The sequence below is a fragment of the Diabrotica virgifera genome, chromosome 7 (assembly GCF_917563875.1).
Source record: "Diabrotica virgifera virgifera chromosome 7, PGI_DIABVI_V3a".
In the NCBI taxonomy this organism is placed as follows: domain Eukaryota; kingdom Metazoa; phylum Arthropoda; class Insecta; order Coleoptera; family Chrysomelidae; genus Diabrotica; species Diabrotica virgifera.
Genome location: NC_065449.1, coordinates 101,915,924 through 101,929,549, shown reverse-complemented (window position 1 = coordinate 101,929,549; position 13,626 = coordinate 101,915,924). Strand labels below are relative to the sequence as shown.

The 13,626-nt window shown below is 32.8% G+C and overlaps 1 protein-coding gene across 3 annotated transcripts in view; it reads left to right on the top strand.

Annotated features, from left to right (window-relative positions):
- Positions 1 to 13,626, top strand: part of LOC114332385 (fatty-acid amide hydrolase 2-A) — a 180,156-nt gene that overhangs the window by 142,316 nt on the left and 24,214 nt on the right. For all 3 annotated transcript variants that reach the window (XM_028282174.2, XM_028282173.2, XM_028282172.2), the window contains exons 7-8: positions 1,037 to 1,190; positions 7,578 to 7,727. In XM_028282174.2, the coding sequence (XP_028137975.1) occupies positions 1,037 to 1,190; positions 7,578 to 7,727 (304 nt within the window). The remainder of the gene's footprint in view (positions 1 to 1,036; positions 1,191 to 7,577; positions 7,728 to 13,626) is intronic.

Genomic DNA, 13,626 nt, shown 5'->3' with positions numbered 1-13,626 from the left:
TTTTAACGTGTGTAAAACTACTCCTAACATGTGTAAACTGTTTGTCAAGTTCGAACAAAAAATATTGGAAGGTGTTAAAACAATGGTCTAAATTCATTTTAGAATATTTGTAATAAAACACTCTGTATCTCGGTAAGGAGAAATATTTTATTTAAGTGTTTTAGGTTAAATCTTCGTATTATGTGCTAAGGTTTCTCCAGTTACTATATGGACAATTGTTAATGTATATCCCTGTATATCGCCTCTTTTGGATCATTCCTTGGCCAATTCATCTTACTTCTTGCACAGCAGTGATATGTGCTTATATTGAGTTAGTACGTGAATTAATTTTCTAAGGTCAGGTTCATAAAGTGTAAGCCATTCCTCCTGTACATTTCTAAATCTTTGTCCTTATTTCGCTACATTGGCGGTTATCATAAGTTCGGTGCGGCTGCATTAGCTGCAGATCTTACAACAATGTATTTTTACGGGTTATTAGCCCTAAGCCCAACCCCCCAACCTGGAGAGACTAGGACTCTTCTGTTAGGGTTACCATACCTTAGACAAGAGGTTCCAGATTTGAGGCCCTGGAAACTCGCTTTCACCCATCCCCTTGCAAGTAGGATTTGTTGGTCATCGATGTACGTCAACTACGGCGTTGTTTGGTATTTAATAACAGAAGCCACTTGGCATAGCTACTGCCATCAAGAGGCATCCACTATCCATTCGCCCTCCTCCTTTCTCACTTTAATTGGTATTGGTTATTGTTCATAATCATATTGATTTTGGGGCAAATATAATTACTAATATATTACATCGATTCAATTGAAGTAACTCCATTTCTTCAGTATAATGACATCCCATCAATGGCACATTACGTCCATGGTGTTAAATATACTACATGTATTGTTAAAAATGTTTTTGATGATTATAAATAAAGATTAATAAAAAATAAAATGTATTTCATGTGTTTGAGAACCACTACATGTGTTTTACGAATTTTCACATATAATCACATTATAAATATATTAAATATTTAATTTAATATTAATTTTAGTGCGGTTAAACATTTCAAGGAAATCTCAACTACTCCCCCCGAAGAATTAAAAAATATTGAAGGTACCAAATTTGCTGGCAAGTTATGGAAGTATTGGATGAGTAAAGAATCAGGTGTTAATTTTATGAAAGATATTACTGACCGCACGGGAGAGGTAGGTATACGAGTACATATTCGAATTTTTATAATAGAACGTATTTTCCTCCATACACAACTCCTTTTTAAAATTAAAACATTTGACCGTATTTTAGTTAACATAAAATTAGTTGATATGACAAAATATACAGTAACCGCCACACTACTAGACACACGGTTACATTAAGGTATTGCAGTCCTAGACCTTTCACTTGTTGCACTGTTTACTTTTATGTTTAGTGACGTATAGAACGTCAGAAAATGTATAGAAACCAATATAAACATAGAAAGTTGACGAGAGTTTATAGAACAGTTATATTTGAAATTTATAATTGTCATTTAGTCCGGGATCCCAGGCCCATCTTCACCATTTATTACTAACAAGCTAATTTTTCGTGAGTGGCTTAATTTTGACGAGCCGCCCAACTTTTTTCCTTACAACAATTTCCGTTTGTGGTAGGTAACAAGGGTAGCTGGGATGACATATTATGTTGATTTGACGATTCTTAAACATTTATTACTAACTGGTTGTTTTTTTTTTTTGTTAATTTTCAAGATAATTATCTAAATTAGATGAAAAACGTGTGTCCTACAAAATGTAAGGTTTTATAAAACAGTCCTCCTTTCCAACATGTATCATTAACCTGGTCATGAAAAATTATTACTAACCACCTGATTTTTTTTTGTTGATTAGTTAATATTTGTATAATTAAACACCCACATTGTCCTACAAATTGTGTGGTACACTTCGCGTCATATAAAACTGGTACACTTTTTTTTCCCAATATAAACCTGTGTTCAGCCTGACAGTTATTATTGTTCGTGAATCACTTCGTTGTTGCCATCACAGACAACGGAATTGCACTAAATCTAAATCTACATACAGAAAAATAACGTTTAAAATGTATATTTCGAATTGTAATACATATATTTAAATTCCACACTTGTTCACTGTAAAAGTTATTCATTTTGTATTAATTTCAAATTTAATTTTTCCAGTGTGTTTTATTTATTCTACACAACTTATAATGCAGTTTTGTCCTACAATTTACGAGAAACCAATCACACCTCTCGATTTGACATTAAACATAATAATTTAAAGTCATGTCAAGATTTTTTATCTATCATTATTTTTGAATTGAAATATTTTCATAAATTATAATCAAGAAGATTCAGTTGATAGTAATTATTTTTATATCAGGTATTTTTACCACAACTTTTGAACGTAGGACCAGGATAACGTACCATGCAATTTGTAGGACAATGTGGGTGTTAAGTAATATAAATATTAACTAAACAACAGAAAAAAATCAGACGGTTAGTAATTGTTTTATGACCTCGTTAATGATACTTGTTGGAAAAGGGGTACTCTTTGATAAGACCTTGCATTTTGTAGGACAAATATTTTTTCGGTTAATTGAAATAATTATCTTGTAGTATGGTATAACTAGACCCAAACCCAGACATCTAAAGTGAAAGTTATCCTCCAACACCAAATTGTTCTATATGGTCCACATAATGTTCAGAAAAAAGTCACACCATTTTGAGCGTCGGGTTTGGGGAGGAGAGGGGAGAGAAATCTGTAGTTTTTTATGTTTTTCGTCAATATTTCTAAAACTATCCAGTTTAGCATGAACAACCTTCTATACAAAAATATTCTACATAAAATTTGAAATAAAAAAGGCCCTATGCATAATCCTTCTAAAATGAACGGTTCCAAAGTTACGGAGATAGTATATTATAATTGGTCCAAAAAAAGGCCTAGCCCAGACATCCAAAGTAAAAGTTTTCCTCCAACACAAAATTGTTCTATATGGTCCACATATTGTTCAGTAAAAAGTTACACCAATTTGAGCGTCCGATTTGGGTGGGAGATGGGGGAGAAGTCGGTAAATTAGTAGTTGTTTTACGTTTTTCGTCAATATTTCTAAAACTATCATCATCATCATCAGTAGCTCGACAACCCTTTTTGGGTCCTGGCTTGTTCTAGGATTTTCCGCCATTCTGTTCTGTTCCTTGCTTTGTTCTTCCAGAGGGTAATCTCAAGTGTTTTCAGATCTTGTTCCACTTGTTCCATGTATCTAAGTTTGGGTCTTCCCTTTGACCTTCTCCCTACTGGTGCTTGCTTCATTATGTGTTTTGGTGTTTCGGTCTCCAACATTCGTTCAACATGGCCCATCCAGCGCAGACGTCCGATCTTTATGGATGTTATGACGACGGGTTCGTTTTATGCTGCGTATAGTTCAAAATTATATCTTCTGCGCCATACGTCATTTTCTTTCACCCCCTTATATATGTGTCTAAGGATTTTTCGTTCAAACGTACCTAATAAGTTCTCATCGCTTTTCGTCAGTGTCCATGTCTCTGATCCATATATAAGGACCGGTTTTATCAGGGTTTTGTATATTTTGCATTTAGTTTTTCTCGTGATGTTGTTAGATCTTAGATGTTTAATGAGTCCATTATATGTTTTATTAGCAATATGTATTCTTCTCTTAACTTCTTCGCTGACATTGTTATCTGCGGTAACTAGTGAACCTAGATATGTAAAAATTTTTACGCTTTCGATGTTATAGTCTCCTATTGTCAGATTCTGTAGGTTTCTTTGGCCTGTCGATTTGCTGGCCTTCATGTATTTGGTTTTTATTTCATTAATATTTAGGCCACTGTTTTGTGCCTCTCTTTCTATAGCATTAAATGCTTTTATCATTTCTCTTTTGCTTCTAGCTATGATATCAACATCATCTGCAAATGCCAATATTTGTACACTTTTTGTTATTATTGTTCCTCTGGTGTTGACTTTTGACTCTCTAATTATTTTCTCTAATGTGATGTTGAATAGAATACAGGATAGGGCATCTCCCTGTCGTACTGTTTCTAAAACTATACTTTAGCGTAAATTATGTTCTATACTCAAATTTTCTACATAAAATTTAAAACAAAAAAGGTCCAATACATAACTTATAAAATCAACGGTTCCAGAGTTACGGAGGGTGAAAAGTGGAGGTTTTCGATACTGTTTATATTTGTTGGGTAATTTATAATATTATTACTGATGAAAGAAATTTTTTTGTAAATAAAATTTGCTATTTCAGTGGCCGATGGTATGTTAGTGATAAGCCCTTGAAGAAACGTCAACCTCACCACTCAAAATCATCATAAGTTGTCCAAATAATATAAAAAGTATCGAAAACCTCCACTTTTCACCCTCCGTAACTCTGGAAACGTTGATTTTATAACAATTATGTACAGGACCTTTTTTTATACCATAAACCAGACCATAGTTTTAGAACTATTGACGAAAAACGTAAAAAAACTACTAATTTACCGACTTCTCTCCCATCTCCCCCCCAAACCGGACGCTCAAAATGATGTAACTTTTTACTGAACAATTTGGTGTTGGAGGAAAACTTTTACTTTGGATGTATGGGTTATAGTGCAGCCGATATGTGAAACAATTGTGCATTTGATGATAGAAGCATATAATTTGGACCACATATACTACACATATAAAGGTTCAAATTTAGATGGGAGGCCATCTCAGATTTTGCCTTTTACAAAAATGGCGCGCATTCAAAATGGCGACTATGCATATGTGACTAATAGCACGATAACTTTTGAAAGAAAGGTCCGATTTTAACCAAATTTGGTATATAGGTTCTTTTTTTATGTGCAAAATTTAGGTCTTGAACCGGAAGAATCGGTTTACCAGAAGTTGTGTTTTTCCTGGTTTTTTATGTAAAAATATGTTGTTTTTATTTCAATTATTTCACCCTGTATATATTAATTTTTCAAAAAGGCAATAACGCCATTGAAAAGATCGTAACAATATTTTTTAGGAAATATTTTGAACTTTTTAGTTATGTTAATTACCATTTAATAAATTCATAACTTATCTTCACATGTACTATGTGCGGCAGATTCGTGCAAATATAAGAATTATTGTGCATTTAATGGTAGAAGCATATAATTTGGACCACAATATACAACACATACAAAGGTTCAAATTTAGATATGAGGCCATCTCAGATTTTGCCTGTTACAAAAATGGCGCGCATTCAAAATGGCGACTATACATATGTGACTATCATCACGATAACTTTTGAACGAAAAGTCCGATTTCAACCAAATTTGGTATATAGGTTCTTTTTTGATGTATAAGATCGAGCTCTTGAACCGGAAGAATTGGTTTACCAGAAGTTGTGTTTATCCTGATTTTTTTGTAAAAATATGTTGTTAATTTTTTCAATTCTTTCACCCTGTATATATTAATTTTTCAAAAAGGTAATACCGGCGTTGAAAAGAGCGTAAAAATATTTTTTAGGAAATATTTTGAACTCTTTAGTTATATTAATTACCATTTAATAAACGCATAACGTATCTTCACATGTAGGTACCTATGTGCGGCAGATTCGTGCAAATAATAATATAAGAATTATTGTGCATTTAATGGTAGAAGCATATAATTTGGATCACACATACTATACATACAAACATTCAAGTTTAGATATGAGGCCATCTCAGATTTTGTCTTTTACAAAAATGGCGGGCATTCAAAATGAATCTGCCGCCCATAGGTACATGTGCACATACGTTAGGCATTTATTAAATGGTAATTAACATAACAAAAAAAGTTTAAAATACTTCCTAAAAATATATTTACACTCTTTTCAATGGCCGTATTACCTTTTTGAAAAATTTATATATACAGGGTGAAAGAATTGAAAAAGAAACAACATATTTTTACATAAAAAACCAGTAAAAACACAACTTCTGGTAAACCGATTCTTTCGGTTCAAGACCTCGATCTTATTCATCAAAGAAAGAACATATATACCAAATTTGGTTGAAATCTCACGTCTCGTTCAAAAGTTATCGTGCTGTGAGTTATATATGTATAGTCGCCATTTTGAGTGCCCGCCATTTTTGTAAAAAGAACAAAACTGAGATGGCTTCATATCTAAATTTGAACCTTTATGTATGTATTATATGTGGTCCAAATTATATGCCTCTACCGTTAAATGCACAATAATTCTTATAATATTTGCACGAATCTGCCGCACACAGGTACATGTGAAGATACGTTATGCCTTTATTAAATGGTAATTAACATAACTAAAAAGTTCAAAATATTTCCTAAAAACTATTTTGACGCTCTTTTCAATGGCAGTATTAACTTTTTGAAAAATTAATACATACAGGGTGAAAGAATAAAAAAAACAACATATTTTTACATAAAAAATCAGGAAAAACAAAACTTCTGGTAAACCGATTCTTCCGGTTCTAAAGCTCGATCTTACACATCAAATTAAAGATCCTAAATACCAAATTTGGTTGAAATCGGATGTTTCGTTCAAAAGTTATCGTGCTATTAGTCACATATGTATAGTCGCCAATTTGAATGCCCGCCATTTTTGTAAAAAGCAAAATCTGAGATGGCCTCCCATCTACTTTTGAACCTTTATATGTGTAGTATATGTGGTCCAAATTATATGCTTCTATCATTAGATGCACAATTCTTATAATATTTGCACGAATCTGCCTCACTATTAGGCGTTTTTTGGAACAATTACACTATACTACCTCCGTAACTTTGGAACCGTTCATTTTAGAAGGATTATGCATAGGACCTTTTTTATTTCAAATTTAATGTAGAACATTTTTGTATAGAAGGTGGTTCTTGCTAAACCGCATAGTTTTAGAAATATTGACGAATAACTTAAAATACTACGAATGTACCGATTTCTCCCCCCAAACCCGACGCTCAAAATGGTGTGACTTTTTTCTGAACATTATGTGGACCATATAGAACAATTTGGTGTTGGAGGATAACTTTCACTTTGGATGTCTGGGTTATGCCATTATTTGGATCAATTTTATCATACTACTTGAGAATCAACAAAAAAATTCTTGTGGTGAACCCCATACGTATATTTTTCAGTCAGGAAATACTTCGCCTTCCTGGTCATCGTTTTCCTTCTCCCTGCAAAAATTAGTTACAACAATCCATATTTTTCGCTGTTCCTCATGTTGTGACTGAGGTATTCGATTTTGACTGTTTTTATTGTGGTTAACACCTCTTTTTCTTTTTGTATTCGTAATAATAAGACATCCTGATTAATAACTTGGTCGGTATAAGAAATCTTAAATATTCGACGATAAAGCCACATTTCGAAAACCTCAATTTTCTGCAGGTGGCGTCTGTGAGAGTCCACGACTTAACTCCATACAACTATATAGAAAAGATATAACATCCTGGTAACTTGATTTTTATGGGTGTTGATAAATCATGTCATTTGAATAGCTTAGCTCTTTTTTGAAATGTATATGCAGGCGGATTATATCAATCATATTATTATTATTAATTTTAGATCTTTGTAAAATTAACGTATACTTTATGTTTTAGGCAAATCCCATAGTTGATACTTTAAAACATTTCACTGTTGGCAGTGAGTACACCACATCAACCATCTATAATTTTATTAATAGACTACTGCCTTCACCGAATGAAACCTGGGCCATAAAAGAGACTGAGAAATTAAGGGAACAATTATTGGTAAAGTATTATCTGTTTCATATTGCATTGAAAATTCACTACTGTACACAAAACGGGAACAATTAAATTTTTTTAAACGATAAATTTAAATAAACGATGTAACTTTTACAAAAATATTCTAAAAATAAAATCATTAAAGTATTCATTAACGGTAAACGGTAAAAAAAGAAACGTTGCTTTTGTTATAATTTTAATTCGAATGGTGTATCTGTATCTACCTAGCTTACAACCCAGATATTATCTCATCGGAATTCATGTAAAGCAATTTATTCTTGTTTAGTTCCATGACCGTTATTAGGTCTGGATCCCGCGTATGAAAAAAAAGTTGATTAATAGCAAGCTGAAAATTTGTTAATAGATTAAGGGTGTCTAGTCGGACAAACTTTGATGTATGGGAACACTGGAACAGGGGAAGTTTTAATTGTGGAACAGGTTAAAAATTTGGAACGGCCAGACCACGAAAACGTCAAATGTATTTTGTCCGACAGAACTTCCAATTGATTTGTTACCTTTTCATTAAACTCTCATGCAAAAATCAGACTGCTATTTATCACCTGTCATAATTACTGTCGTTTGACATATTCTACGTGTTCCACTCATTATAATTCCCATTTTGTGATAAACAGCAGCCTGATTTTTGCATGAGAGTTTAATGAAAGGGTAACAAATCAATTGGAAGTTCTGTCGGACAAAATACATGTGACGTTTTCGTGGTCTGACCGTTCCAAATTTTTAACCTGTTCCACAATTAAAACTTCCCCTGTTCCAGTGTTCCTATATATCAAAGTTTGTCCGACTAGACACCCTTAAGCTATTAACAAATTTTCAGCTTGCTATTGGTTGGTTGGACATCATGTTGGTTACCATATCGTCGGTCTACCGCACATAGGTGTTAGTGGCTTTTTTGGCAAAATTAGTTAAATGCATTCCTAAATGAAAACTAGCAAGCAGTTTCGTATGCACACTCGAGCTAAGTGAATTTTAAACTAGCTAACACCATCTAACGAAAGTGTTAAGTACTAACACAAAGGTTGCAGGAGCACTTAGTACATTTGTGTTTCTTGTGCAATAATTACAAGTGAGTGAAGTGAGCACTCGCCTCTTTTGTGTTTTAAGGTTATGAGACAGTGATAGTTGCAAAGTTGTGATTTGTTTTATGAAAAGGAGTATAAAATAATTGTAATTATAATTATGGCCTCCAGATCGCAGAAGATAATACAGATGGCGTTATGTGATGTAGGAAAAGAGCTTGAAGGTATAGTAAGGTGTCTTTGTAAAGACATCTTTTTTTCTTAAAAATAATTATTTATTTCAGTTGCCTTAATAACTCCGGCATTGGAAAAAACCACTTAAAGGGTACCAGGTAATGAAGAAATTGATATAACAGAAACTATTGTTCTAAATCAAGTACAGGAAACTGATAAAGCAAACGAAAATTTGTGTGATGGAAACATTAATCACCAGATACAAGAACTTGACTTATAATGGTAGTGATCCTGATGAACCTATCCGTCTGCTTCATCGAGAAGTTCTTATCAGCCGTCAGAAGAAAGTAGTGAATCTAAAAATGTTGAAAAAACAAGACCAAAGATGAGGAACTGAATGAAATACCAAAAAACCGTCTCCGCAGAAAGGCGAACAAAAAGGAATGGAAACGATCAATTGTGAAAGAGTTAAGGATTAGTGGTAAAAAATACATTAATCGCTCCGGAAAGGAAATTAAAGAAAAATGTCCTCTGCAACAAATTGCTTAAAGTGCAGGTTTAAATGTCAAAAAATATTTTCAGAAAATCAAAGGGCACAACTGCATATTACTGAGACAAAAAACGCTGTTGATCTCTTTTATACAAATAGTGACTGTATCTAGAAGCAAACAAAGTCATATAACAAAAAATCGAAAAGAGTCAAGCTTATATCATTTAATAGACAATAATAGGCAAAGACATTGAGTCTGCCTTAAGTTTTTTACAGCCACGTTTGCTATATCTCGTAAAATCGTTAAGAAGTGTGTTGAAGGAATGATGAATACGGTAATTTTTGTCGGCTGTAATAAAAGGAAGAGTATAAACCCCACAATGCAAAAATACACCGCTACAAAGTTAAGGATCATATTAACTCATTTCCAAGAATTGACTCACATTACTGCAGGAGTGATTCACCTAAAAACTATCTAAATGCAGATTTAAACGACTAAGTTTTCAATCTAATGACATATAAGACAACATAATGTTACTCTACACCCCACCAGACTGAAAACATGGGAACTTTCTCTGGTTACACCTCCGAGGCTTCTACAATTTGCAAGCCATAACGGATGCTGAGACTAAGGAAGATGAGGGAATTTTACAATTTATAATTCACGTCCCATCTGCTCAGCGCGGTAAAGTTCCAACGAGAATGGTTTCCGTCGTACTCCGATCAGAGTAAACATGTAAATCAAAAATGAATAACCATTTTCAATTTCGTTGCAAAACGAAAATACAGCCGCATCATATTCTAGTCCAATCAGAGAGTGCAGCAAGCACCTCTACCCGTTTCGAAACTTATTAGTCTCTCATCAGGAGGCACATATAAATTCACTACTGTACACAAAACGGGAACAATTATTTTTTTTAAACGATAAATTTAAATAAACGATGTAACTTTTACAAAAATATTCTAAAAATAAAATCATTAAAGTATTCATTAACGGTAAACGGTAAAAAAAGAAACGTTTCATGTGTTATAATTTTAATTCGAATGGTGTATCTGTATCTACCTAGCTTACAACCCAGATATTATCTCATCGGAATTCATGTAAAGCAATTAATTCTTGTTTAGTTCCATGACCGTTATCGTTCGTTGGACATCATGTTGGTTACCATATCGTCGGTCTACCGCACATAGGTGTTAAGTGACTTTTTTGTCAAAATGAGTTAAATGCATTCCTAAATGAAAACTAGCAAGCAGTTTCGTATGCACACTCGAGCTAAGTGATAACTATAATAATTTTAAACTAGCTAACGCCATCTAACGAAAGTGTTAAGTACTAACACAAAGGTTGAAGGAGCACTTAGTAGCTTTGTGTTTCTTGTGCAATCATTACAAATGAGTGAAGTGAGCACTCGCCTCTTTTGCGTTTTAAGGTTATGGGACAGTGTTAGTTGCAAAGTTGTGATTTGATTTATGAAAAGGAGTATAAAATAATTGTAATTAAAACGTTTTTATATAGTTGGCTTGGTTGGTGTCACGGACTCCGCAAATTTTGTAATCCATTTTAAAAAGAGTTCTAGGCTAACTAGGTACTTGAAATTTTCAGAATAGCTCAGAGCTGACTAACCATGCAATATTTAACTGCTATTATATGGATAAATGGATTTTTTTTAAATTTCAAACTATTTTAAAAATGTGACTAATGCTATGACATTTGAATTCCATTTTAACGTAAGTTAAGACATCGAGAGATGGTAGCTCAGTGGTAGAGCGTTGGACCGGAGATCAAGAGGTCCTGAGTTCGAAACCTGTCTCGCTTACCTTTTCTTTTAATTTTTTAATACATAATTAAAGGTTAATATACTTAAAATTCATATTTTATAAGTTAATTATTATATATGCCATTTTAAACAACCGTGGTATTATAAAAAGTACTTTTTTATACTATTGTAATTTTTGGAATTATAATCTGGACCTGGGAGGTAAACTACACTATGTTATTTCGAGTAACTATGTTTAGCGTGTGTTTGCAACAAAGTTAAGAGCACTTAGGATGTTAATAAAAATCTGATATATCCCATAATTGGTTGAAAGACCATTACCTGCTATTGTACGGATAAATGGATTTTTTTAAAATTTCAAACTATTTTAAAAATAGAATAGAATACACCTATAAGACGATAGCTCTGATGATGGCATTAATATGCTGAAAGTACTTAGCTGATTTAATAAATTTGTTTACACACTATCAGTCTTTTGAAAACATACACCAGTTCCCGTTTAGATTTATTTTAAAAATGTCACTAATGCTATGATATTTGAATTCCATTTTAACGTAAGTTAAGATATCGAAAGATGGTAGCTCAGTGGTAGAGCGTTAGACCGGAGATCGAGAGGTCCTGAGTTCGAAACCTGTCTCGCTTACCTTTTTTTTAATTTTTTTAATATATAATTAAAAGTGAATATACTTAAAATTCATATTGTATAAGTTAATTATTATAAATATGCCATTTCAAACAACCGTGTTATTATAAATAGTACTTTTTTATACTAGTGTAATTTTTGGAATTATAATCTGGACCTCGGAGGTAAACTACACTATGTTATTTCGAGTATAGTCGGTTCGCTAAACTCGGACACAGCTGGCTAGTGATTTTCGTCGGTATTTTTTTGTTTTTGGCCAATTTTGCCAAAATTGGTAAAATTACTAACTATTTAGTAATTATTAACTATTTAGTAATTATTTTTTTGCAAATTTTACCAAATTGACAAAATTACTTACTAAAATCTCTAGCCAGTTGTGTCTGAGTTTAGCGAACCGACTATAACTGTGTTTAGCGTGTGTTTGCGACAAATTTAAAAGCACTTAGGATGTTAATAAAAATCTGATATATCTCATAATTAATAATTTTATATTGGGTCTTATAAATAATAAAAACGTTTTATTATAAAAAGTTCTTTTTTATAAAAGTGTAATTTTTATAATTATTTCCTCCAGATCGCAGAAGATAATACAGATGGCGTTAGGTGATGTAGGAAAAGAGCTTGAAAGTATAGTAAGGAGTCTTTGTAAAGACATCTTTTTTTCTTAAAAATAATTATTTATTTCAGTTGTCACAATAACTCCGGCATTAGAGAAAACCACTTAAAGGGTACCAGGTAATGAAGAAATTGATATAACAGAAACTATTGTTCTAAGTCAAGTACAGGAAACTGATGAAGCGAACGAAAATTTGTGTGATGGAAACATTAATCACCAGATACAAGAACTTTACTTATAATGGTAGTAATCCTGATGAATCTATCCGTCTGCTTCATCGAGAAGTTCTTATCAGCCGTCAGAAGAAAGTAGTGAATCTAAAAATGTTGAAAAAACAAGACCAAAGATGAGGAACTGAATGAAATACCAAAAAACCGTCGCCGCAGAAAGGCGAACAAAAAGGAATGGAAACGATCAATTGTGAAAGAGTTAAGGATTAGTGGTAAAAAATACATTAATCGCTACGGAAAGGAAATTACAGAAAAATGTCCTCTGCAACAAATTGCTTAAAGTGCAGGTTTAAATGTCAAAAAATATTTTCAGAAAAGCAAAGGGCACAACTGCATATTACTACAGCTTAGCAGACTATACGCTGTACTAAAACGGTGTTGAGCTCTTTTATACAAATAGTGGCTATATCTAGAAGCAAACAAAAGTCCTATAACAAAAAATAGTCCAAGCTTATATCATTTAATAGACAATAATGGGCAAAGACATTGAGTCTGCCTCAAGTTATTTACAGCCACGTTTGCTATATCTCGTAAAATCTTCAAGAAGTGTGTTGAAGGAATGATGAATACGGTAATTTTTGTCGTCTATAATAAAAGGAAGAGTAGTAAACCCCACAATGCAAAAATACACCGCTACCAAGTTAAGGATCATGTTAACTCATTTCCAAGAATTGACTCGCATTACTGCAGGCGTCATTCAACTAAAAACTATCTAAATGCAGATTTAAACATTTCTATCATGTACCGATTATATCAAGACTTTTGAACTTCTAATAGTGTAAGTCCGATCTCAAAGTTTATGTACCAAAGTATTTTTCATGATTTTGAACCAGCTCTTGCCTTTTATTGTCCAAAAAAGGATCAGTGTTCGGTGTGTAACGCATTCAAGCAGGCCAAGGAGAAAGATCGCTTAAGAAAAGAGTATGAGAAGCATAAA